Raw genomic sequence first — 25,501 nt, 5'->3', positions numbered from 1 at the left:
CGATCGCTTACGCTCCGTAGCGATCGAAACGCAACTGTCACTGTCCCACTAATATGGAAGAGTGATAGAGAGACATAATGCTTTTCGTTATCGAAGCGATAGCGATTGTAACCTTGGCTAGGCCGGCTGAATCGCGGGCGAAGCCGCGAACGCGAGTGTGGAGTCGATTTTCGCAGACAGCGAAATCGACTCCACACTCGAGTTCGCGGCTTCGCCCGCGATTCACGCGCATAGTCTAGAGGGGCTTATGGCCAAACCGCAGCTTCATAATCGCTTACCATCGGCCGTTGGCCGTAACCCAAGGGCCCAACGTTTTCTGTTCTCTTTCACGGCGCAGCAACTAGTATCATTTCTCTCTCCTCGCTCTTTTAAAATGCCGTTTGTCAAAAAAGGCCAACCATACTGTTGACAAGGTGGACTTCAAATCAAGTGTTGCCTTTCTTGATGCGCCCAGGCTGTGTATGTGTGCGTAATAGCGTATATGTGTGCTCTTTTAGGGATGTGAAAAGTCGATTTTAATCATGTTATATATCGATAAACGCTACACAGCGGAACGAAATAGCGATTAATTGAAGCTTCAATATCTTCGTTAAACATAAACATAATTGAAATGCTAATGGATAATGAATATATTATAATATAATAATATAATTCAATTATTGCAGAACACCTATTTTAGGAGGTATTTATGCATTTTAATTAAATATCTGAACTTTCCCTTGGTTCCCTGCTGAGGCGTGACTGTAAAATTGTGATCTGATAACCACAATAAAGAATAAAAGCGTTTTTGGTCATTTTAGGTATCGTTAAGCCTTTGATGTAAAATTAAAATTGCAAGAAATGTCGATAGTTTATCGATATGACTTTATCGACATGGCTACAGCAACGTGGGCCTCATTGTTAATCGTACACTAAACAAAAGTGGCAACAGTGGCAGCTCGCTGAGACACCGTCTCTATATATTATAAGTCTATGCCGTAACCCGTAACCACAGACAAAACATCCTCTAGACCATAGACTTATAATATATAGAGACGGTGTCTCAGCGAGCTGTCACTGTTGCCACTTTTGTTTAGTGTACGATTAACAATTTTAACACCACCTTGCTGTAGCCATGTCGATAAAGTCATATCGATAAACTATCGACATTTCTTACAATTTTTAATTTTACTTCAAAGGTTTGACGATATCTAAAATGACCAAAAACGCTTTTATTCTTTATTGTGGTTATCAGATCACAATTTTATCGTCACGCCCCAGCAGGGAACCAAGGGAAAGTTCAGATATTTAATTAAAATACATAAATACCTACAAGATACGTGTCCCGCAATAATTGAAATATTTTTTTATATTCTAATATATTTATTATTCATTAGCATTTCAATTATGTATATTTTTAACGAAGATATTGAAGCTTCAATTAATAGCTATTTCGTTCCGCTGTGTAGCGTTTATCGATATATAACATGATTAAAATCGACTTTTCACATCCCTAAAAGAGCACACATACACAGCCTGGATGCATCAAAAAAGGCAACACTTGATTTGAAGTTCACCTTGTCAACAGTATGGTTGTCCTTTTTTGACAAATGGCATTTTTAAAATAGCGAGGAGAGAGAAATTATACTAGTTGCTGCGCCGTCAAAGAGAACAGAAGCTAGACTGAGCAAGGCCCCTACGTTTTCTGTTCTCTTTGACGGCGCAGCAACTAGTATAATTTCTCTCTCCTCGCTATTTTAAAAATGCCATTTGTTGCCACAGCGGAACGAAATACCTATTAATTGAAGCTTCAATATCTTCGTTAAACATATACATAATTGAAATGCTAATGAATAATAAATTTGTTAGAATATAATAAAATATTTCAATTATTGCAGAACACATATCTAAGTAGGTATTTATGTATTTTAATTAAATATCTGAACTTTCCCTTGGTTCCCTGCTGGGGCGTGACGATAAAATTATGATCTGATAACCACAAAAAAGAATAAAAGCGTTTTTGTTCATTTTAGATATCGTCAAACCTTTGAAGTAAAATTAAAATTGTAAGAAATGTGGCTAGTTTATCGATATGGCTACAGCAAGGTGGTGTTAAATTGTTAATCGTACACTAAACAAAAGTGGCAACAGTGACAGCTCGCTGAGACCCCGTCTCTATATATTATAAGTCTATGAGACTGAGCATAGTCGCGCTACCCCCGCTGCCACGCATACGGTAATTTTACTCCATCTTCGAGTCGAAAGTGTCTTTGTGTGACGTCCGTGAACTCGTTCGTTTGAACGGACCAATCACGGCACGGGACTTCGCTCACCTCGTCCCGCGCACCCCCGCATTTTTGGCAGCATCGGTTGCATGAAATCATTGCTCTAAACTCCGTCTAGAGGATTCCTAGTCTATGCCCGTAACACTGCACTCTACCGCAAAATGTGTACGAGTGTACGGGCTTCGCGTTCAAAAGCAAGTTTACGAAGGCTAGCGCCACTTGCACCATCCCGCTAACCCGGGGTTAGCCAGTTAAACCGTTAACCCAATGGCAAATTGTACTGTTAACCATGGTAACTCCACGTTTAACCCCGAGTTAGTGAATGGTGTACGTGACCCGTGAATCATAACAACAAACATTTGGCGTGAAGAGTTTATTTTGGCCAATTTTCAACAATAATATATTTTTTTAATATCAAAAACAAAATCACAGAATTTTAATGACACTGCCACTGGAAAACACTAAATTTGCAAAATGCTAGTGTATAGATAATAATAAAGGCATGATTTCTTAAGTAAATAATTACATGAATTATAAAAAAATCTATATGATATGGTTAATAATTGTCAAATTGTCACTGGATGTTAAATTCAGTATATATTTTTTTGTTAACTGATTCAAGGATACGGGTACTTTACAATCTATATATCATTTGGTCTATCTGTAACATATCCACATCAAACATACATCCCTTTAATCACGGCATATCGGAAGACCAAATCAAACCCATATTCAAATAGACCTAAAACATAGTCAGCAAGAAGATTATCACAGACAAATAACAGCTCCCATTGCTGCTCTTTCTGCATTGCTCTTTCTCGTTTTGTTTCGCCTCTTTGTAACGGTTTTACCGTACATACATTTACACTCATGTCAACAAAAAGCACTTTCATTACAATCGCTTGTTTCATACCTATTACACATGCCAGAGCTAACTGTAATACATACATTTGTTGACTATGTTTTCGCAAGTCAAATTGCAAGTATTAAATCTAATAGATACATCGTTTTCTTAAGTTCATTAAAAAATAACGCAGTGAAGTATAAAATCATCAGTGGACTATTTTATCAAAGTATGTTCTGACTGTAGATATGAACATAGCACAACTCTTTTACACCAGTCAGCATTATTTGTTAATAAAATTACAGTGACAGTTTCAAATTACAAATGTGAACATCAAATACTACTATAATTCCTAGGCAGAACTCTGCAACAATATTGACAATTAAGATCAGGTACTAGCCGATTGGTCAAGTGTCCTCGGGCACAAGTCGTTGAAAGGCAGTGCCACACTACAGGAAATTATTTATTCCAAGTAATACTGAACACAGTCATTTTTTACAATTTTACTTTAAGCTACTTACTGACTGAAAATACAGACCAAACGTTTTAACTCTTCACTTGACATTCCCCATAATTAATTTCCCCAGAGAGTCAAAAATATCATGTTACTTTAATAATCAAAACTAAATACTCTCTAAATTAAAATTCCCCTAGACCAAGCAATGTACCGTAACCGCAAGCCGCAGCAGTACTGTTCATTGCCCAGCCTCGTTGAAGTCACAGTTTCATCTAAATTCAACAAAAAAATCATCCCCATAAGGTAAGGTAGGCGCCAGCTGCATCTATCATTTTCACCAATTTATTAAAAGTCCTTCGGAATCACTTCATTTCTTGGCCCTTGTTACGTGAACATTTCTCTCAGAAACCAGAAAAAGAATTATAAAATAGATTTGATTTGTTCCATTAGGCATGCCTACCAAACCTTACACCACATTAAGTTATCCTACTGTGACTTAGCTGCTTTACACTCGAAAATAATTTAATGACATTAATATGAAATATAAACACGGCTTCATGGTATAGACAATGTCTCAAGCAGACAAAGACAATGTCCTTGACACTGGTTTTTTTTAAATCATTTATCATTATCACAATATTAATTTGACAGATTGGCAGAGCTAGACTGTTCATACTCACCCATATCACAGAATTAACTTTTTAGAAATTCATTTGTAAAAGAAAACCGGCGCTAGCTCTACTGTACTAAATATGGGCAAGTATCCTCATGAACATCTGTCCAAAGTCTACCACAATTTATGTTTATTTCACTGACAAATCTAGGTAGACTCCCACAGATTCAGATAAATATTTTACGTTTTAACAATATAGGAATTCACGCACAGTATCCAATATGGACAAAGAACGTAGACGCCTCTCGCAAGTCCCGATGTTCGTTTTATATACACTTTAAAAAAGTAACCCATTCCAGGTTTAAAGTCTTAATTCACGATAAACTATTTACACGCACATTTCGTTACAATAAATTCATTACACTTTTTACAAATAAGTTTTTCGTTTTATATTTTTATAGTAATCCATTCACCAGTCAGTCGGCGGCGCTGGCACTAGCGGCGCGAGTAGCGACGGGCTCGAGCGCGTCGCAGGTTACTTGTCCGCGTCGTCGTCCTCGCTGGCACGCGCCACGTACAGCGCCGGGTCGATGACCTTCGGGATCGGCTTGATCTCCGTGCCCAGCTCCTGCTCGATGCGGTGCAGGGCGAAGCGGTCCTCGTACGTGATCAGGTTGATGGCGATACCGAGGTGGCCGAAGCGGCCCGAGCGGCCGATGCGGTGCAGGTAAGTCTCGGCCATGCGCGGGAAGTCGAAGTTGATGACGACGTTGACGGCCTGCACGTCGATACCGCGAGTGAACAGGTCGGAGCAGACCAGGTTGCGGCACAGGCCGGCGCGGAAGTCGTGGAACACGCGGTTGCGGTGCGCCTGCGCCATGCGCGCGTGGATGTAATAGCAGCAGTACCCCAGCTCTGTGATCTTCTTGGCCAGTAGCTCCACGCGCTGAGTTGAATTGCAGAAAATGATGGACTGGTTTATTTGTAACTGTAACAAAACGATGCAATAAAATAAGATTAAATCAAAGTGAAATCCAAAGCTTCACACCCTGTGGGCGCTCGCATCTTGACGGTAGCAGCAGCAGCACGAACAAAGTGTGAACACTATCTGCCTAACGGCAACATTGCCCTGGTCTTAGCGACCAAACATAAGGGCTGATTTAGACGACGCGCGAACTCGCACGCGATTTTAGTTACATTGAGGACTATTGGTTACATCGAATTCAGCCGACCAATCAAATACCGCAATGTAATGAAACTCGCATGAGAGTTCTCGCACAGTCTGAATGAGCCTTAAATAGGCGGGTCCACACGGAACGAGGAAATTGTCGAGTGAAGCAGCTCGGTCTGTGTAAACGTACCTGGGCTACATTGCCTCGAGCGAGACACGTCTCCACTGACCGAGCTGCTTCGCACGGCTCGTTCTGTGCGGATCCGCCTAATGAAATATATAAGCTCCTTCACACTACAACGAGGCCTGACGGAAGCGCTACGCAGCACACCACGGCCTTGCTACCACCCCGTTCATATACCGCTGCGCTGCATTGTAGTTTGGCGGTCGTCACACTGCTCCGCATCTCGCAGCGGCGTCCGTTGATGCGTTTTTTAACTTTGTATGTAGAATCTTGATTTTGTATAGAAAAAACGCATGGTACGACACACTGGCTCCGCGTCGACGCGCGGAGCAGCGAGACGCACGACGACTTGCGCTCGGACGGAGACGCGGTGCGTGCCGCAGGGTATGTCACACCGAGCTCCGCAGTGCCGTACAGATTTTAGTGCAAGAAGGGCGTAGGCGCAATGGATATCGACATCGATAAGTTTATTTTTGAAATTGAAAGTCGTCCAGCAATTTGGAATATTAAATGCGACGAATATTTTGCTTAGCAAATAATCAAATGACGAGGTTGACAAACGGGTGCAATTAAAAAAAAATTCTTCGTGTTGCCTTAAATCTTGGTAATCTCTAGCAAAAGATCCATTTATAGGTCTGGTTTATAAATAGGGATGTACCCATGCAGTGTCTTCTGCGTTTTATGACTCGATTGTACAAAAAACAAACTGAAAGTTATGAGTTATGAATAAGTTCCGTTTCCTTTTTATCGACAAAGGCTATAACCGCAAAAATCGAAGTTCGCAAATTGCGGGAATTTTTCTATGTCACTCTAATTACGCCTTCGTTGGAGTAAAAGAGAAAGATCCCCGCAATTTGCGAATTTCGGTTTTCGCGGTAGCCGCTCTGTTTTCACCGTAACCAGGGGTGCGAAACTCCTGACTTCGGCCAAACCCGGCTCCGCTCGGCTCAGCATTGCTCCGAGCAATTTTTAGGGTTGGCACCACTTGACTTCCTTTTGCGTGCACGACCACAGATAAGATAATCACTTGATTTTTGACAACCCTAAATAGCCGAAAGGGATAGTGCTATATGTTAGAAAGGGATAGCATGATTCGAACCTGAACCGCTGTCAAACTTCGGTTTTGTAGGAAGTTTCCTTTCTGTACGGTAGTACTATTATTTATTCTGTGCCGTAACGTTCGAATGTGAAATGAACGCGAGACGGAAGTAACGCGGGACGTCGCGCATCGCAGCTCCGGACGGAGATGCGGAGAAAACTCGGACGTTGGTGCGTTGTCTCCGCATGCGAGTCCGTTGCTCCGCGTCTCGCAACGAGACGCGACGGCAGTGTGACAACCGCCTTAGCGAACTTGGGGATCCTTTTGGCGAGTCTGTGATCAACTTGAAAGCCTGGAGTAGGTACTGCATCACAGTGTAAACGGAATTTAATGACTTTTCAATCCAATTTTCCCAATTAAGCTCTGTTTATTATGCACATTCACTGATTTTCTGATAGTGAAGATAACATTTAGTAGGGTTATCAAATATTACTTATTTATCATTATATGTATTATGTTATCTCTAACCCACTATAATGGCAGTTAGTAAAAACAAACACCTATTTGCAGTATAGGTACCATTAAAAATTGGGTGAAAATAACTACTTAAATATAACATAAAATCAAGTTCAGTAACAGTAAAATCGAAAATATGTTGTCAAACTTGGTAAAGCCATAACAATGTTTGTTTAGTTTAGTAAGCACTATTACTCGAGGAGAGGCTTAAAAGATTGTGGCCCGCCAACACACGATTATGTTTTTCTAACTATTATTTCGTTATTAGGTATCCATTATTAGGCCTCCGTACATCAAAAGGAAAAAAACCGGGCAAGTGCGAGTCGGACTCGCGCACGAAGGGTTCCGTACCATAATGCAAAAAAGAAACAAAAAAAAGCAAAAAAGAGACGGTCACCCATCCAAGTACTGACCACTCCCGACGTTGCTTAACTTTGGTCAAAAATCACGTTTGTTGTATGGGAGCCCCATTTAAATCTTTATTTTATTCGGTTTTTAGTATTTGTTGTTATAGCGGCAACAGAAATACATCATCTGTGAAAATTTCAACTGTCTAGCTATCACGGTTCGTGAGATACAGCCTGGTGACAGACGGACGGACAGACGGACGGACGGACGGACGGACAGACGGACGGACGGACGGACGGACGGACGGACGGACAGCGAAGTCTTAGTAATAGGGTCCCGTTTTACCCTTTGGGTACGGAACCCTAAAAACGGAACACTTATCTACTGGACCAATTAAATTGGAATTTGGTACACATACTAAGAAAGACGGTCATGTAACCTAAATAAAAAAACCGGGCAAGTGCGAGTCGGACTCGCGCAGGAAGGGTTCCGTACCATAATGCAAAAAAAAAAACAAAAAAAAGCAAAAAGAAAACGGTCACCCATCCAAGTACTGACCCCTCCCGACGTTGCTTAACTTTGGTCAAAAATCACGTTTGTTGTATGGGAGCCCCATTTAAATCTTTATTTTATTCTGTTTTTAGTATTTGTTGTTATAGCGGCAACAGAAATACATCATCTGTGAAAATTTCAACTGTCTAGCTATCACGGTTCGTGAGATACAGCCTGGTGACCGACGGACGGACGGACAGCGAAGTCTTAGTAATAGGGTCCCGTTTTACCCTTTGGGTACGGAACCCTAAAAAGTTTAAAGATAGAGGCCACTTTTAGGGGTAAAAAAAATGCAAACTATCAATCACATGAAAGTGCTCATTGTGAGCATCTCAAATATAAATATTGCATCTCAAATACATACGGAACCGTACTCATTTCCTCTAAAGTTAACTAGAAGAGAAAGATATCCTATACAGGGATAAGTTCTGATTATTTCTGAGCTGTAAATGCATTTCTCCAGTTTCTTTTCCATTTAAATAAACCATACACATACAGAGAAAGTACATAAAATACGTTAATATAATAACTCACCTTTGAAAATAGGGTATTTAAACAATGCACCTTCTGCCTCTCTTGTACAAATGCATAATATTGTGTGACTCCCTTCAGCGTGAGCTCCTCCATGAGGTTGATTTCGTACGGCTCCCTCAAGTGCTTCTCCATGAACTGCTTCACACTCAGCGGGAATGTGGCGGAGAACAGCAAGATTTGGCGCTCTTTGGGTAATCTGGGAAAGTCGGTTTTATTAGTAACCAGTACAGTACAAACAATAGGCTCTCACTAAATAGATATTCCATTTCTTTTTAAACAAAAAGATAGCTTGTTAAATGACAAAGGCTAATGTTTAAATGCTACAGGTTGATTGATAAAAAAACAAATGCGCATATGTGGCATTCCATCAGAGAAAGGAGCTCCTTATGCACACACGAGCATAAGGACCCTTTTCTAATGATTACATGATCACACTGCCTTCTTTTTTATAATTTAATTAAATCACTAAAAAGCACAGATGAGGGTCGAATTTGCTTGTGATTTATTATTGTAATTTCAATTTATTTATTTAAAGACAACAATGGCCCATAATGGTCGTAACTAAGATTTAAGTAACCAATTAAGATTAAAAACGAAGTGTAATATAGTGTATTTCTCTGATAAAGTTGAATTAACATCAAGCAGGTTCGCTGTAACTTACATTAATCCAAATTTGCCTCTTGTATCCGCATTAGTGAGATTGTACTATATATCAAAAGAAATACTGACCGTGAAATAACCATATCCAGCATGCCCTTGAAGTCCTGAGAAAGAAGTTTGTCGGCTTCATCTAGGACCAGCATCCGGCACTGGTCCATCTTAGCAACCTGCTTGTCCATGAGATCAATCATTCGGCCTGGCGTGGCAATAATCACTTGCACTGGAATAATAAAAAACTATTAGAATATAATCACTACTTCAGTATGAAATATACCAATCATAGTTAAATTATCAGAACTGTTTTTTCTCACTTATAGAAAGTGAAGGGGAATCCAATAAATATCATCATAATAAAGTAGTTTCAATGCAGATGGTAAATCTACATACATAAATAAACATAAAATATATGCTTTGTAAGCTAAGCCTGTGTGTGACTAAGCTTAGAAATCTTTAAACTGGCCCCCAATTCCTTTGTTTCTTATCCGGATGGTTCCCAGTATAAAAGGATCCTGTATAAATTCTGTTTAGTCTTGCAAATAATCTTCTAAAACTTACACATCTACAAAAGTAGTAGGGTACATAATAGGAATATAAATTTCGTTCTATTTGTATTCACAGTGGAAATAAAATCCTGATGGGCATGCCTGGCTTGTATGCTACCTAACATACACACATAGGTATTTACAAGGAGTGTAGATAGAAACAATACCAACTGATAAATAAATAAATATTATAAGAAAATCTTAAAATATTCATCTAATCAAGTGATACCCAATAATAATTCAAACTATTTGACAATGTGGCCTTTCAATCAAAACCAATATTTCTTGGTCCAGCCTTTTTTTAATGGGTACATAAAAAAGATTTCCAAGTCATCAATTATTTAAGAAATATTTAATAAAATTGAGCATTTTGACTCATAAAGTGTATAGTTTTAGGAAGAAGGGAAATAAACTTATGTAGAACAATGTAAAATGTTAAAATTCTTACCATTTTGATAAATACGCATAATATCATCTCTGAGGTTGGTCCCTCCTGTGGTGACCATCACGCGTATGTCTGTGTGTTTTGCCAGTTCAATGCAAATTTGTGATGTCTGAAGTGCTAACTCTCTAGTTGGTACCACAATTAAAGCTTGAATAGCGTCTTTTTTAGGATCAACCTAAAAAAATATGAATACCTATTAGACTAAAGAAGGTATATTATGATAACAACTTAACAAGTACTGTTTGAATCAGAACTGTTTTTTCTCATTTATAGAAAATGAAGGGGAATCCAAAAGTATCATCATTTAAAATAGTCCATAAAACATTTGCACAGGAACAGTAGTTCTATAATACATACTTGGATAATAATAAAAAAAAACAAGCATAGATATATTATGCTTGTAATGCTACAATTTGATTCACCAAAGCTAATAATAATTTAATGAATTTAAATTACTTCCTTATAAGTGATGGAATGTCATATCAATTCTGCAAAAATATAAGAACTGTGGAATACCTATCTAAAAGATGGGATAAATATTTAATTCTTGATACAAGCTTTAATCACAGACTGTACTTTTCTTTCAATACTTAGACAACTAATATACTCTGTTTTAAAATATCACTAAATTCCTGTGGCCCCCTCCAGTGTGCATCATCAGATCAGCTTAATTTATATATCCCAATAGACTAAAACAATGAATTAAGTAATAGTCAGTCACCCTTTTTAATATTTGCCGCATCCTATGGTAAATATAGACATTGTTAGTAGGGTGGCGGATTTCAGGGTTGGCTACCCTATACATAAATTTATTATTACAAATGTACAAATTTACCTGTTCTAAAACTGGAATACAATAAGCTCCAGTCTTGCCTGTACCATTTTTGGCTCGAGCGAGCACATCTTTACCACTAAGTGCAATGGGGATTGAAGCCTCTTGAATGGGGGACGGTTTTTCCCATCCCTTCTCAAAAATGCCCATCAGCAGCTCTCGTTTTAAGCAGAACTCTTCAAACTCATTACCTCTAGTATCAGTGACATCCTAAAAATAGAAATAGAATTAACAAGCTATACACATTTTGGATTATTTTAGTTCATTTTGATTACAGGATAATGTTACAGTGAAATTGTCTTAGTCACAATAGCACGAAGTGCTCGATTGTTGTAGTAGGTAGATAAAGAAAATCACTTACACTAGTTCTTATTCTTCTATCTTTTGGGGGTATTTTTAATTTTGATTTCCAACCGATGTCGTCGACAGTTTTATCGACATCTCTGAAAATTTAAACAAACGGATAAAATTATAAGCATCTAAATTTTCCGTTAATATGACAACGAACGCAACAAAGGAAGTGTACAGACCCCTTATTCTGATTGCTCATACTGTTACCGACGTGATTACTTGAACTAATTCTATTTTCGGTCATCATTTTGCCAAACTATCCCACTTAGGGGTAATTAAAATTAGAAACTGATCACAATTTTTTTTTTGTTCAAGTCCGACACTAAACAAAATTTATTACAAGTCACTTTTAGATACATAAGCTATTTGAGAAGTTTATCACGTTCACCAAGTTAAGTCCAGGAATATCTGAAACAAGTCATAAACGTTATCAACTACATAACGGTACTTCAAATTAGATTAGAACCGAACAAGACGCGTCAACAATCAAGATACCTATAAATACAATCTAAATGTTATTGACGCAAAATATCAATACAAATTGTTAACTGACAACTATTACACTAAAGGGATAGTATTATATGCATATAACTAATTACTAAAACACTAATAAAGCCTAGACTTACGATGAAGAAGATTTAAAGCGATTCAATAGTGCAAGTTGTAAATTTCGTCTTAAAATTTTAATATGGCCGCCGGCCAGTGGCATCGAATATAGTTAAAATTATTGCAGTAGACTTTAATTAAAGGAGACTAGATTAATTATCATAATGTATTAGAAAGTACGCTTTCTTTCGTGACCAATAATAAACAAACGTTACCTTGATAAAACTTTACAAAAGACGACGACACTCGATACTCGACGACGACATCACAGTAACAATTCACCAAAGACAAGATTTTATTTTTTGAAAACTGACAACAATCTGTTAACCATAGAGACCTAGGGTTGGACAAATATAATGGTTTTCTAAACATCATTGATAATTACATTTTAATTGCAATACTTTGCAGCCTTTGGTCGATCGATTGAATTCGTTGCTCCTATCTCCTATTTGATTAGCAATTATTATAGTTGGGCAAACCAATTTGTCAGTCAGTAACAACCAGGAAAACTATACTTATCCTTTTCTTTTGGTTGCTAGTACTTGTGTATGACAAAGATAGTATGATTTTCTGTCTATGATTGAAATGAGACAGTTCTTTGACAAACTATATCTAAAATAGCATGCCATTTTTTGCAACGTCTATAGACTCATTATCTTATTATTTATTTTCTTGTCTGTGGCACGGCATTCGAAAACCATTTTATTTGTTATTGTTTTTACCATCTACAAATCATTTCAAATAAGCAAGACTAATATTATACAACAATTTACAAACTTTACTTACAATCATAAAAAACCTATTATCGCGTATTTATACAGGTGATGAAGTTTACTTTTTTTGTATATTGCATGTCAAAATAAGTAAAAATGCTGATATTCGAACGAACGTATGACTGGTGACATTTGACACATCTAACTGTCAAATATCGCAATTATCGCAAATGTTGTCAATATTGAGTGTATATTGAGTGTAATGAAACATTTTGATTTATGTAAACATTTAATTAAATCCTTCAGTTACATTAATTAAAAATACTCAAGTTCAATAATTGTTTGTGCTGTGAACTGTAGATTAGCAGAATGTACGTAACCAAATGCTACTTATCCTATACAAATGTGGTATTTAATAATCTTAAGTATATAACCTCTCCTTTTCTTCATTTCAGGACAGAATACTGGAAATCCCAAGCTCGCAAATATTGTGAATTTTGTAAATGTTGGTTTGCTGACAATAAAGTTGTGAGTAATACTTAGTTCGTCTTTAAAGTTCAAACAACAAAGTTCCCATTGCTCAGTCCGTATGGACCGTAAAACGCTTACCTTGTCTACTGCGCTTATCCCATTTGAACAAATTTACTTACATATAATATTAACAGGTAACCACAGGACAATCATTATAATGAAAACATGTTGTTTAAGAAATTACAGTAGTTAAGATTACTACACACACACATACACCATACCTATACTCGGTCAAGCCATTTCCGTCAGTAGAAAAAACCGCCATATTTAAAAAATGAAGGCGCAAAGGATTATCATCCCATAGAAAATTAAAATTTCGCGCAACTTTCTACTTACAAAGTTGTATATTTACTATTATGTGTATTATTTTCAGTCAATTTCTTTTCATGAAGGTGGAAAACGTCACAAAGAAAATGTGCAAAAACACATATCCCAGATCACAAAGAAAAGCACTAAAGAATTTAAACAAAAAGAGAAAATTGATGATGACTTGAAAAAGATGGAGGCAGCTGCCATGGCTGCCTACTTGAAGGATGTACAAAACAATGCAGACCTCACCTCACAGGTACTATTTTAAAGGAGTGTAATAAATTCATTACCTTCATTCATTCAGGACCTTAGTTAATAAATTCATGAGACAACCATAGTCTTTTGCGTGGGAGTTGGAGAGTACTAGAAAGACTAGAATATAATAGCCACCATCTTAGAGACTAAGTAATCCAATAATAATAATAGGTACACTTTCCATCATTGTTGTCCTATGTTGTCCATCCATATGTATGGAAATATGCAAAACTAAAACTTTGCTTTGCATTCGTGAAAATTAGTGCCCACGCTAATTCCTGGGATTAGTTACCAAGGAGTCCCTAGGCTCCCATGAACCGTGGCGAAATGCTAGGACAACGCGAGGAAGATGATGATGCATGGAAATATGCAGTCAGATAGGTATTCAATATGTAAGATGTTGTTTAATTTTAATTGTTCATTACGATTGGCTAAATTTAGTCTCATATTTCAGAGTATCAACAACATGTTGGGTGTAAGCAGCTCCTCAGACAAAAACGAACCAGTTGTTGAGGTTCCACAAGCTCGGCCCGCTCCAGTTTGGCATGAGGTCAAAGCTGATGATGGTTCATACTTTTGGAACACAGAAACCAATGGTAAATATACATACACGCTCACTAACATAGCTATAATAGTAAATCCAAACATCTAGGTATTTGTGGCAAGAGAAGGCAAGATAAACTTGGAAGCTGGGATATTACTTAACCGCCTTGTAAACAATTCTAAATATTCATGTAAAAATAATATATCAAATTGTCAGAGTAACATTTGCACCAAGAAATTCATGGAAGCAAAATGAGGTCCTACTTGCTTCCTAGTTACACCTATATGCTAGGTTACCACACCCTCAGCCCCCAAATCCGTGGACCTTATCTGCGAAATGTACAACAAGATGCAAATTGCATGGCCACATTATCAATGAATTCATTGAATTAAGTAATGCAATTTTATCAAAGCAATCATGGTATAGTTGGTAACTTGATAAGAAAGAACATTTTGATATTAAACATCATAATATTATTCAACTAACGCAAATGGTACTAAATATTTATATATTTTTCAGAAACTACATGGGATCCTCCAGACCATTATTTATCACTTGCTGATCAGGAAAAAGAGAAACTGAAAGAAGAGGAAGCAAAGAAGATTAAGAAAAAGCAAAAGTAAGATTAACAGGCTTTATTTTATTACTGGAAATATGTAGTTCTTATGCTAAAATCCTCGGAAGTTTTGTTTAGTCAATTTACAATAGCTCCAAGTGCCCTAAAAGAGCACATGACTACAAACATGACTTACTACTACTAACATGACTTTTTTTTACTAAATAGAAACATAACTTTGCTCTTCGCTCGAAAATTTTGCCATCAAAAAAATAGCAAGTCCATACTTAATATGGACTTTACCGGTTTATCTTTGCTTAGAATTAGCGCTCAGAAATATACCAAACCATTTTTCAAATAAATGCTGCATACACTCCTTTCTTTCTCCAGAGAACAGAAACATAAAGAAGCTGTAGTGGAAGCGAAGGCACACCTCGCCCGCGAGAGCATGCGAGCGCTGGCCGTCAAGAAGGAGCCCGCGCCGGCGCCGGCCGCGCACTTCGGGCCCCCGCCCCGCGCCGCCAACCCCTACGGCACGTGGAAGGCCGTTCAAAACAAGTGAGTGCAGTTGCACTTAGTTAAGAGCCCATCAACGTGCACACTAGCGCCACTGCTAAATAATCGTGATTATTTAAATTTAACGAAATATATTTAAAAAAGGGGGCCGCTACGTACTGTATTTTGTATTTAAGTACCTTTTGATTACATCTGACTAGTTTTTATGTTGCTGGATTGGATTCGTCATCAGTCTATGCGTCCAAAGTTAAAAGGGCCGTTTTTAGGGTTCCGTACCCAAAGCGTATAACGGGACCCTATTACTAAGACTTCGCTGTCCGTCCGTCCGTCCGTCCGTCCGTCCGTCTGTCTGTCACCAGGCTGTATCTCACGAACCGTGATAGCTAGACAGTTGAAATTTTCACAGATGATGTATTTCTGTTGCCGCTATAACAACAAATACTAAAAACAGAATAAAATAAAGATTTAAATGGGGCTCCCATACAACAAACGTGATTTTTGACCGAAGTTAAGCAATGTCGGGAGTGGTCAGTACTTGGATGGGTGACCGTTTTTTTTTTGCTTTTTTTTGTTCTTTTTTTGCATTATGGTACGGAACCCTTCGTGCGCGAGTCCGACTCGCACTTGCCCGGTTTTTTTTGTTTTGAGGTCTTAGATCGACCAATCCGGCAACATAAAAACTAGTCTGATGTATTCAAAAGGTACTTAAATACAAAATACAGTACGTAGCGGCCCTCTTTTTTTAATATCTTTCGTTAAATTTAAATAATCATGATTATTTTAGCAGTGGCGCTAGTGTGCATGTTGATGGGCTGTTAAGCCCAAGTAGTAAGGGGCAGTCGCTTTCGTAATAACTATACTCTGTATCTTTAGGTATTTATGTAAATAAAAGTAAACAAATATTTTGTACATTTTCGGGTAGTCATAACATTTGTTGGTTAACCAACCAAATACAAAACCGCCTGGACCAGCCACTGAACGACCTGATTTTAACCTACATTATTTGATCATGTAATGGTTTCATCTACCCTCAACTGGCTTAAGGAGCCATTAGACGGTAGATTTTGTTTACTTTTTTTTTTCTCTAGTTTTATCTGCAGTCAATCAGACTATAAGCAGATTGGATGAGTGCTTTATATGATGACGAGCGAGTCCTCCAGCGAGGGCTTCTTCTACTTTCATTTAAATACCTAAAGATACAGACTATAGGGAGTAAGTCAATTCTTGAAATTAGTTCCCATGAGCCGTGATAAAAAGCCGGGGCAACGCGATGACATATCTTGTGATGAAGCCAAGAAAGTGATCTCATGAATGTTTTCAGACCAGTGGAGCAAATCGACCTGCAGCTGCCGAAGCCCGACAAGGAAGTGCTGCCGCCGCCCGTCATCATGGAGCCCGAGGCCCGCGCCACGTTCGGCGAGCGCCGCGTCGACTCGCTCGGCGACGGCCCTGTCCAGTTCAAGAAGAGGAAACTCAACAACCCCAAACGGAACATGCGGCAGAAGCTGGATGATGATTGATCACTGATAATAATTATGCTATAAGTATTTTTTTAAATAATTATTTTTTGATCAAATGTTATTTTATTGCTCTCGAATGTCTTGATAAATACATGATAATCGTCCTAGTCAAGAAGTACCATCGCCCACACTGTTAAGTGTCCATCGGTGGACCTTATGCCTTTTGTAATAAGGGCCACCGATATATAGTTAGGAGTGTTGCTGTTTGTAACCCCGCCCGATCATAGAACCCGAGGGCTCCGCGGCGCGACAGAAGCACTCGTAAGTATGTTCCCTAGAGATATAATAAAGTAATTTTCATTAGTTACCATTGGCGGCGCTTCAAACATATCCATAGACAAACCGGGGCTAATTTGGCTTACATATTTCCTTTACAAGTCTGCTCAAACGTCCAAAAACAGGCAAGCCGGTGGGAATCGGCTTTTATGGACACGCCGCCACTGCTTGTTACCACCAAGTTGTTACCAGAGGTAACAACTAATAAAAAATATTCTCACCTGTTTTCTGTAGGTAACAACCGATAAAAAGATGAGGTGAAGTGGTAAAAACTGATACAACTTTATCTATATTGTTCCCATTGAAAACAACTTGATGGTAACTAGTGGGAATAACCCGTGTAAATAACCATTTTTGTAGGTAAGTAGTACCACTAGTTAAAGTTCCTAACTAAAGACATTCACTTCCTAGCGTTATCCCGGCATTTCGCCACGGCTCATGAGAGCCTGCGGTTCGCTTGACAACTAATCCCATGATTTGACGTAGGCACTAGTTTTTACGAAAGCGACTGCCATCTGACCTTCCAACCCAGAGGGTAAACTAGGCCTTATTGGGAACTAAAGACATTCACTATTTCCAATAAAAACGCTACGAATCAGCCGGGCATATTTCGCACCCAGTAGTGATTTAATTCTCTTTGATTTCGCCTTAAGCGGATGCGTAGATACAATTTTAGTTTATTTGTCATTTGGGTGTCCCCATATCCGCATACTTCCAATATTTCGATAAGAGCTCAACCCACAGAATAAGAAGTAAGTAAGATACGAATATATTATCTTGAGGTAATGTATTTGAGTCGCGTTACGCATTCACGATTGGCTATGACGCGTGTAGGTAAATACGATACCTATTTCTAGATTGATATGTTAAAAAAATTGATTCAGATCAAGAGTTTTCAATTTTCATACAAATATCATTTGTCTGAATGCAGATCTAAATAGATTTGAAGGCAAAAGTTACATCATTTTTGCCTTTAAATGTAACCTCATAGATTACCACTTGGCTCGGTGAACTAATAAGAAGCTCAGCTTGTACCGGTCGTTTAACGGTAGGTATTTCAAACTGGACCTTATAAAAACATCGTTATAAATCTAACATCTCATCACAAAGGAGCCTACGGCCACGTCTCAATGCTCATGATGGATCAATTATATGGATAGGTACTATATATTTTTTTGCGTCGATTAATGCGTGTCGAATGTGCAGTGATCTATTGTCACCGCGATCCGGGTCCGATATGGAGATGATGGTACTGATGCTTCGAAGCATTTATCACGTTTGATATAAAGCGTATTATCGCTTGTTTGTTTTTGTTTGTATGGTTTGGTTATAGCTTAATGTGACATTGTGTGCGTTTAAGTCCGGTACCATTGAACGGAGGACGCGGGCATTAGTGGTCCGCGCACGAAGGGACCCCGGCCGCGTATATAAGGATACGGCGGGAGGAACTGACACATATCAAGCAGCAATCCCGTCTAGTGCTGACTAGAACAGGCTTTGGTGGCTTTTTAAACCACACGAAACCACGATGATGAAATTGGTGAGCATTTTTTTTTAATTACTAAAATCATTAATGTAAATAGGTAATTTCATCAATTTTAAGGTCTGTGCGAAAAGAGAAGAGTCGTATAAGGTAGGTGCTCCCCTACATTTCACGACTCTTCTCTTTCCGTACAGACTCTAGTCCTAAATGATAAATCCATTTTTTATGTGATGTAGGTATACATAAACATAATAATATCTGATAATATTATGTAGTTACCTACTTTCTTGACTTTATTGTATGTACTACGTATAGGGTGTCTTTGTTGAAAGCCAATAACGTAAAAATAATATTTCTTTTACCAAGTGTAAAATGTAAAACGGTTGTTCATGTTATGTTTAGGTTGGTTTAGGTTAAGTACAACCTACTTACATAATACATAACAGCCTGAAATAGTTTCAGTCTACACTTAATTTCATGAATGAGGTTGAGCGGGTATCTAAGAGCGCATAAAATTAACATTTCATTACAAGTACCGTAAGCAGTTGCTTTTCATTCATTTGCCAGCTTGTATATAAATACCAGCTTGTAAATTAGGTTTGAATATTAAATAATAATAAATAATTAAACTAAGTATAATATTTAAAACTTTGACATTTTGAACACATAATTATAGGCGGCTATCGCAAGTTTTTGTTAAACGTCTGTAAATAAAGTTACCTAATAAAATAAATTCCCTTCTATAAATATGAAGAAATACTATCAGATGTTATCTTGTCAGAGATGTACGTGCTTCTCCCCCTTATTCATAAACGCTACAAGCCCTCAAATAGGTAGTGAATTTATGTTTTAGGCCTTTTTTATAAATACATACCTAAATAAAAATGATAGATTATTATTTTATTAACTATAATAAGACAAACGATTAATAAATTTGAGGCTTGTAGTGCGTTAATAACGTGGTAAATATTTTCTTTGTTACGCTCTAAATGTTTATTTTTGGGATAAAACATATCCCTGGCCTATTTCTGTACCTATTCAAGCATTTTAATACGAATCTTCATCCACCTCTAAAACAGTTAGGGTAAATAATCATAATCATAATCATTTATTCGATGCAATCTAATACAAATACATAAGATAATTTTCATATTTGGTCAAACGATTCGGGCTATATACCTATGTCATTATCATTCCCACCTTACCGATTTGATTTAAAATAAAATAGTCATAGCTAATAGCTGATCCATTCGTAAGATTAATTAGCTTAAACTTTAGAATAGCATTTTACACATCAAATTTCATTAAAATCGCTTAGGTAGGTTTGATATGAAAATAGCGATACAAGGTTCCATTTATAGTTTGACTACTTAGTATTTAATACTTGGGTACTTATCTATAAATTTGTATCATATGTATTTTGTTGAGCAGATGGCATTGGTTGTGTGCCTTCTGGCGGCGCTGGCGCTGAGCCCTGCAGAGGCAAAGCCCCAGGTGCTGGTCGACTACGGGTACTCCGGCTACTACGCACCCGCCTACGTCTCCCCCTACAGCGCTGTCGCCTACTCCTACCCGTACGCTTACACTTACTCTTACCCCTACGCGTACTACTAGACCGAGTAACTCGAGTGGACTTCGTCGGACAAAGGGGTTGTGAGTTATCGTTATTTTACTGTTCGAACACTTATTAAAGAATCGTACGATGCCTACCAAAACATCCGTATTGAAGTAGATACCTGTACCTACTTTGCAATTCCTTTTTACGAATGACATAACATAATCGACGGTTAACAGGCTCGAGAGTTTATCCAGTTATACTCACAAACAAATTTGTGTTGCGAAGACACTCTGTATATCCAACTAACCTGTGATGTAACTACCTAATAATTTTATTTTAAATGTATAATTAGTGTAATGTACCTAATTTTTTTTTTTAATTTCGGTCTAGGCCTCACAACCGATGTAAGTACCATTTTTTTAGGTACCATCAGCCCTAGGTCACAATCACAATGTATAAGAGCTCTTAGTGGTTGTATTTTTACAAAACAGTAATTTACTTTCAATTGCGAATTGTTGTTACCTACCAAGATATTGGGTCTAAATCTTAATGAAACACCGGCCTTGACTGATTAATTATTTCTCTGTAATGGCGTTAAATGATTGCTAATAAATTGCTATCAAATTAAATTACGTTTTATTACTTCCTATACCTATAAGTAGGTACCTACTAAACTTTCGCTGTCCATCCTTCCGTCTGTTTGTCAGGCGGTTTCTTATCAAAAATCGTAACCACTACTAAGGGGTCATCCATTAATTACGTCACACGTTTAGGGGGTGGGAGGGGGTCAAGAAAATGTGAGATGGGGGAGGGGGGAGTCACAAACATTGTGACGTCATTTTGTCTTCATCACTATTCATCAGTAACCGAAAATTAATTTATATTTTTTTATTCGCTGTACATTTAAATAATGAGGTTTTGGAAGTAGGCAATTTTCGTTCCTAATTGGTTTTGTGTTATAAAATTACTAATATTTCTTTTACCAAAAATATTTTTTTATTAAAAAATAATGCCGGGTTAGTATTGCCGATTTCGTTGAAAACAAAATTGCCTAAAATGTGACGTCACACCAGGTGGGGAGGGATTTGCAAAATGTGACCAAGTGTGACAAGGAGGGGGGAGGGGTAAAAAAACCTAGAAATTCGTGTGACGTAATTAATATATGATCCCTACGTAGCATTAGTTTTTAATGAATTACGAGCGGATGATGTTTTACTCGTAGGTAATACAAGTAGTTAGTAGTTACTTACTCTGTAAGTACATCATAAGATTCGTAAGCAGAGTATTGAGTGAGACCTGATTAGCATGCATACCTGTTACGTTACGTGAGATGACAGCCCCGTGACCGCATGGCATGGTGTTGAGTGGTGACGCAATGTTTTCGTCGCAGGCCTTCTGGTTTTCCTCCTTATCAGTATGCAAACAGGAGCCTTTTATTATTATTATACTCTAATACATATACCTAATTTATTGTGCCCATCGCACATCAACATCAGTAAGTAGCATGCGTACCTAACTTAATTGAAATGATCGTTGATGTCTTTTGAGGACAAATTGTGTTTCTCAGTTAAAATATTCACTGCCAGGCTGCTAGCGCGAGCTACGCGCAACGAGCGTAGCCGATAACACGTGTTTTCCGCTTTCTAGTGAGAAGCTCCTACGGATAGAGAACCCACCTAGCTGGTCGCTGGTACTGTCATATATGTATAAACATTGAAACTATCACTAGGTATACTACCAACAAACTATACCGTCTTTACCATAAGGGCACACGGGGCCCGTGCCCAGGGCCCCCATCCTCAGGGGCTCTGAAGGACAGACAGTTACAGTATATTTGCTTAGGTACGTACCCATAATAAATTGAAGATCATAGTAGTTTTTTTTTAGTTTTATTAGCTTTCTTTTCCAGATCCTTACGTGATTTATTTCGACGTAAACAATATACCAATATATTAGCTTTCTTTACTTCCCAAAAGGGCCCCAAAATCTTACGTGCCCAAGAGGGCCCCGGCCCCAGCATAGTTTAAGACTGCACTGACTCCCAAAGCGCGAAAATCTTTGGCTGAAGTACTTATTTGTTGAAAATCTACCTATTTAAGATGTACCTACTGTAAAATATACCTACCCACTTTGCTACCCACTTGGTTAATTGTGCTCCAGCAGTTTTCATGTAAGTATGAAAACTATATGATAGTATTAGTGATGGGTTAACTTTAAATCGGCATATTTTACGGTAGGTGAATATGTGTTAAGTAATTGGTTGTCGAAGTTGTCGTATTAAAAAGAAATAAATACACCGACACTGCTGGATATTAGTGAAAGTTTATTACAGACAAATATTTTATGTTCTATCCCGAACTATGGTTTAGTACCTGTTGGTAAATAAGTAAACATCGTGACAAACCGCTAGCCATTTTTAAAATCCAAATCCGTATACGAGATTTGACAAGTACGTAGAAATGCGCTACCTAGTAATTATTATGACCAACTGTACAAAATAAAACACATCTCATCTGGGGGCCTAGCCAAGTTGACAATCGTTTGCGCCGTAGCGAACGAAACGATCACTCTCTCATATTATTGCGATAGAAAGAGAGTCGTTTCGTTCGCTACGGCGCAAACGATTAGTTATCATCTTGGCTAGGCCTCAGGTTCCAGGTCTGATTGATACGTTGATAATGTTAATGTCGTAATGCTGTATTGTATGTACCTACAGTCTGCAAAGTTATTAATTAGCGTAGCATCTCTGCATACAAACAATATGCAGTCACGAGTAGGTGCTGAAGTAAAAGAAAAATTGCAAGATTTGATCCCATTAAAATAGAGTTAATAATAACATAGGGAAGTTATGCTTATTTAAAACGTATAGGTAGGTAATGATATTACAGTAGGTAGTTGGTCAAATTACTTACCTACTGGTTAATAATGGCCAAAAAATAACTTTAGGTAATAATTTTCTCCATTGAACCATCCACCTGCCACAAATATGTTCTAAGAAAAAGTCCAGTTGGCATAGTTATCTGACCTAGGAGAATTTCTAGTAAAAACGAGTGCTTGACAGAATGACTGTACGTGGATGTATGTGGATGAAAACTTAAGTATCCTTTGTATTTTGTCATGTACTTATAGATACTCGTTTTTTATTATCCGTGTTACCTTAATGTTGTATTCAATGTTCTATATGAATAGAACATGTGATGTTGCTATTTATTACATCAATTATCTATTCGATTATTCTGTGGAGTATATCTAATTACATTTGCTTGCTATAGGTACCTTAAAGTCTAAAATATACAATATGACTACCTAGTACCTACCTACTATTTTTCCACATAATAAATATTAGCACACAGTTGTCAAGTGCTCGAACTATAAACAATTACCTAATTCTATTGTTACTATTAGTTGTTAAATCTGTTGCATCTAATTAAATTGGCGTCTGTTGCTCTTGTGAAAGGACACAGCGCAGCGTTGCACCGGTTTCACAAGAAACACAAGTTGCGAAGAGTCGCCCAGTGTCAACATCTCTAAATATTGCATCAAGTTCTTCTGCGACACTTTACCGTTCCATTCGATTGCACGTATTGACAAAACAGCGTTCTCATCACTTGTTTGCTTAAATAGTTTTCACTGATCACTGAAACTGTACCCGTGTAATTGAGTTAAGTCGTTTAGCACGCAAGTGTCTGTATTGGGGGTGGTCTCAAGCGACTTCGAGGTCGGAGTCGGAGTCGTCAGAGCAGCGCGGCGGCGGCGGCGGCGCGCGCAGCGGCGAGTGCGCGAGCGCGGGCGGCGCGGGCGCAGGCGGCCGCGCGCCGAGTCGCCCGCACACGCGCTCCTCCTGCAGCTTGCGCAGCCGCTCCTGCTCCTCGCGCTTCTGCTTCCGCCATTTCGCTCGACGGTTTTTGAACCACACCTGAAACAATAGCTTCCGTAAATTCTTGATAAATTCCTATAAATACATGTCTACATAGAACTAGAAGGCCTCCAGCACGCTAGGTCAGATTCGATCGAACATTCAGGCTTTAGGTTAGGTATGCCTCTTAACTTATTATAACGGGGCCCCAGAATTCTCGTAAAGCTCATATCGAAATCAAAGCCTCGTTCAAGCAGTCGTCAACACACGACAAGGAAAAATGCTTCGCGTGGCGGGGTTACATAAATCTGCTAACTATTCTATCGAAGTCCGAAGGTCCGGTTCGATCACAAATATCCACCAGAATTTGTAATTTAATCTATTGTAAACATAATTTAGTATCTGTTATTATTAAAAATAGGACGTTATTTCATACGCTGACTTTAACATTATAATATTTTATCCTCATAACATATTTTATCAATGAAAACTCAATTTAAATATTTCTGTAGAGCTACCGTTCCGCATCTCAAAAGGTTTAGAAATTGATATTTACAAAGCATTCAAATTCAGAAGGCGATATCGTATTGTGATATTTGTAAGTGATGCATCAATAATCTGGTGTGTTATTTTCGGACAATTGTCCGGCCCAATTTTGTGAACTGACCGGGTTCATGAGGTTTGAAAAAAATGTGTTCATGTATTGTAATGATCATTGATGTTGGTTCTCAGTAGGCTTTGTGTCGCTTGGGTGAGCGCTTCCACTCGAGTGGAGGCCTACAACACCGCCCGTCTCCGGGTGGTCTGCCGAGTCTGCCATTGTGCCACCGAAACGATCACAACACCAGGCGGCAGGCTTTCACGTACTTACCACTCATTCATAAATGTTGACGTGGATGTTTGTATGTTTTTATAGAAATTATTACATTTTCATTTGGCGTCAGGATTAAGTCGAGAAAGTTATAAAAGGGATGGAATCTTTCAATTCAAATATTATATTTCTTGATTCTATTATATTTCTTCGGCTGTTTATGGATATTAAATTATTATTTCGTTGCGTTGATTATATGCGCAGTTTCAACTAAGCATGTAGTTAAGGAAACGTGAATGTGTATAGGTACATACCTACCTCTAATTTTTTATAGGTATGTATTATGCTAGTTAGTAGGGTTGCCAGATGGTCGGGATTTGGCGGGATTCTCCCGATTTTTAGCATGTGTTCCCGATTCCCGACAAAGTGAAAACTGTCCCGAAAAACAGCTTCACGTTAAAAAACATTAATTTGAAGTTCCGAACTGTCGTCGAGCGAGCGAGCGACCCGCGTCGAGCCGCTCGCCACCGCGAATTTCTTTTGTTTGTTCGAGATCCCAAAGAATTTATACTATTTTTATATAAAAACGTCTACGGGCAGAGCAGCTGATGTAGT

At 38.1% G+C, this 25,501-nt stretch overlaps 4 protein-coding genes and 1 long non-coding RNA gene across 5 annotated transcripts in view; 3 read left to right on the top strand and 2 right to left on the bottom strand.

Annotated features, from left to right (window-relative positions):
* The window catches only part of LOC134663473 (E3 ubiquitin-protein ligase TRIM9), a 287,295-nt gene that overhangs the window by 23,891 nt on the left and 237,903 nt on the right, over positions 1–25,501 (top strand). The gene's annotated exons all lie outside the window — the stretch shown is intronic.
* On the bottom strand, positions 2,623–12,293 carry LOC134680545 (ATP-dependent RNA helicase me31b). Its single transcript, XM_063539663.1, has 8 exons — positions 12,174–12,293; positions 11,532–11,760; positions 11,363–11,444; positions 11,005–11,211; positions 10,173–10,344; positions 9,252–9,402; positions 8,523–8,718; positions 2,623–5,166 (listed from the first exon to the last, which is right to left on the bottom strand). Exons 2-8 carry the CDS (start codon positions 11,597–11,599, stop codon positions 4,714–4,716), a joined length of 1,329 nt encoding a protein of 442 aa, XP_063395733.1. The 5' UTR covers positions 11,600–11,760; positions 12,174–12,293; the 3' UTR covers positions 2,623–4,713.
* On the top strand, positions 12,911–16,948 carry LOC134663406 (WW domain-binding protein 4). Its single transcript, XM_063519774.1, has 7 exons — positions 12,911–13,042; positions 13,127–13,199; positions 13,576–13,767; positions 14,221–14,362; positions 14,830–14,929; positions 15,257–15,424; positions 16,704–16,948. Coding segments are annotated over exons 1-7 (876 nt in total). The 5' UTR covers positions 12,911–13,040; the 3' UTR covers positions 16,903–16,948.
* LOC134670476 (uncharacterized) lies at positions 17,943–20,848 on the top strand. The gene is made up of 2 exons (XR_010099061.1): positions 17,943–18,718; positions 20,093–20,848. It is a non-coding gene; the product is annotated as an uncharacterized LOC134670476 (long non-coding RNA).
* LOC134663490 (diencephalon/mesencephalon homeobox protein 1-A-like) overlaps positions 23,403–25,501 on the bottom strand; it is a 51,063-nt gene continuing 48,964 nt past the window's right edge. Inside the window, exon 3 of the mRNA XM_063519864.1 lies at positions 23,403–24,135. Coding sequence (XP_063375934.1) covers positions 23,923–24,135 — 213 coding nt within the window. The 3' untranslated portion in view covers positions 23,403–23,922. The remainder of the gene's footprint in view (positions 24,136–25,501) is intronic.

Source organism: Cydia fagiglandana, chromosome 1 (assembly GCF_963556715.1).
Source record: "Cydia fagiglandana chromosome 1, ilCydFagi1.1, whole genome shotgun sequence".
NCBI lineage: Eukaryota > Metazoa > Arthropoda > Insecta > Lepidoptera > Tortricidae > Cydia > Cydia fagiglandana.
Note: the sequence above shows the minus strand (reverse complement) of the source record. Positions and strands in the feature narration are given on the sequence as shown.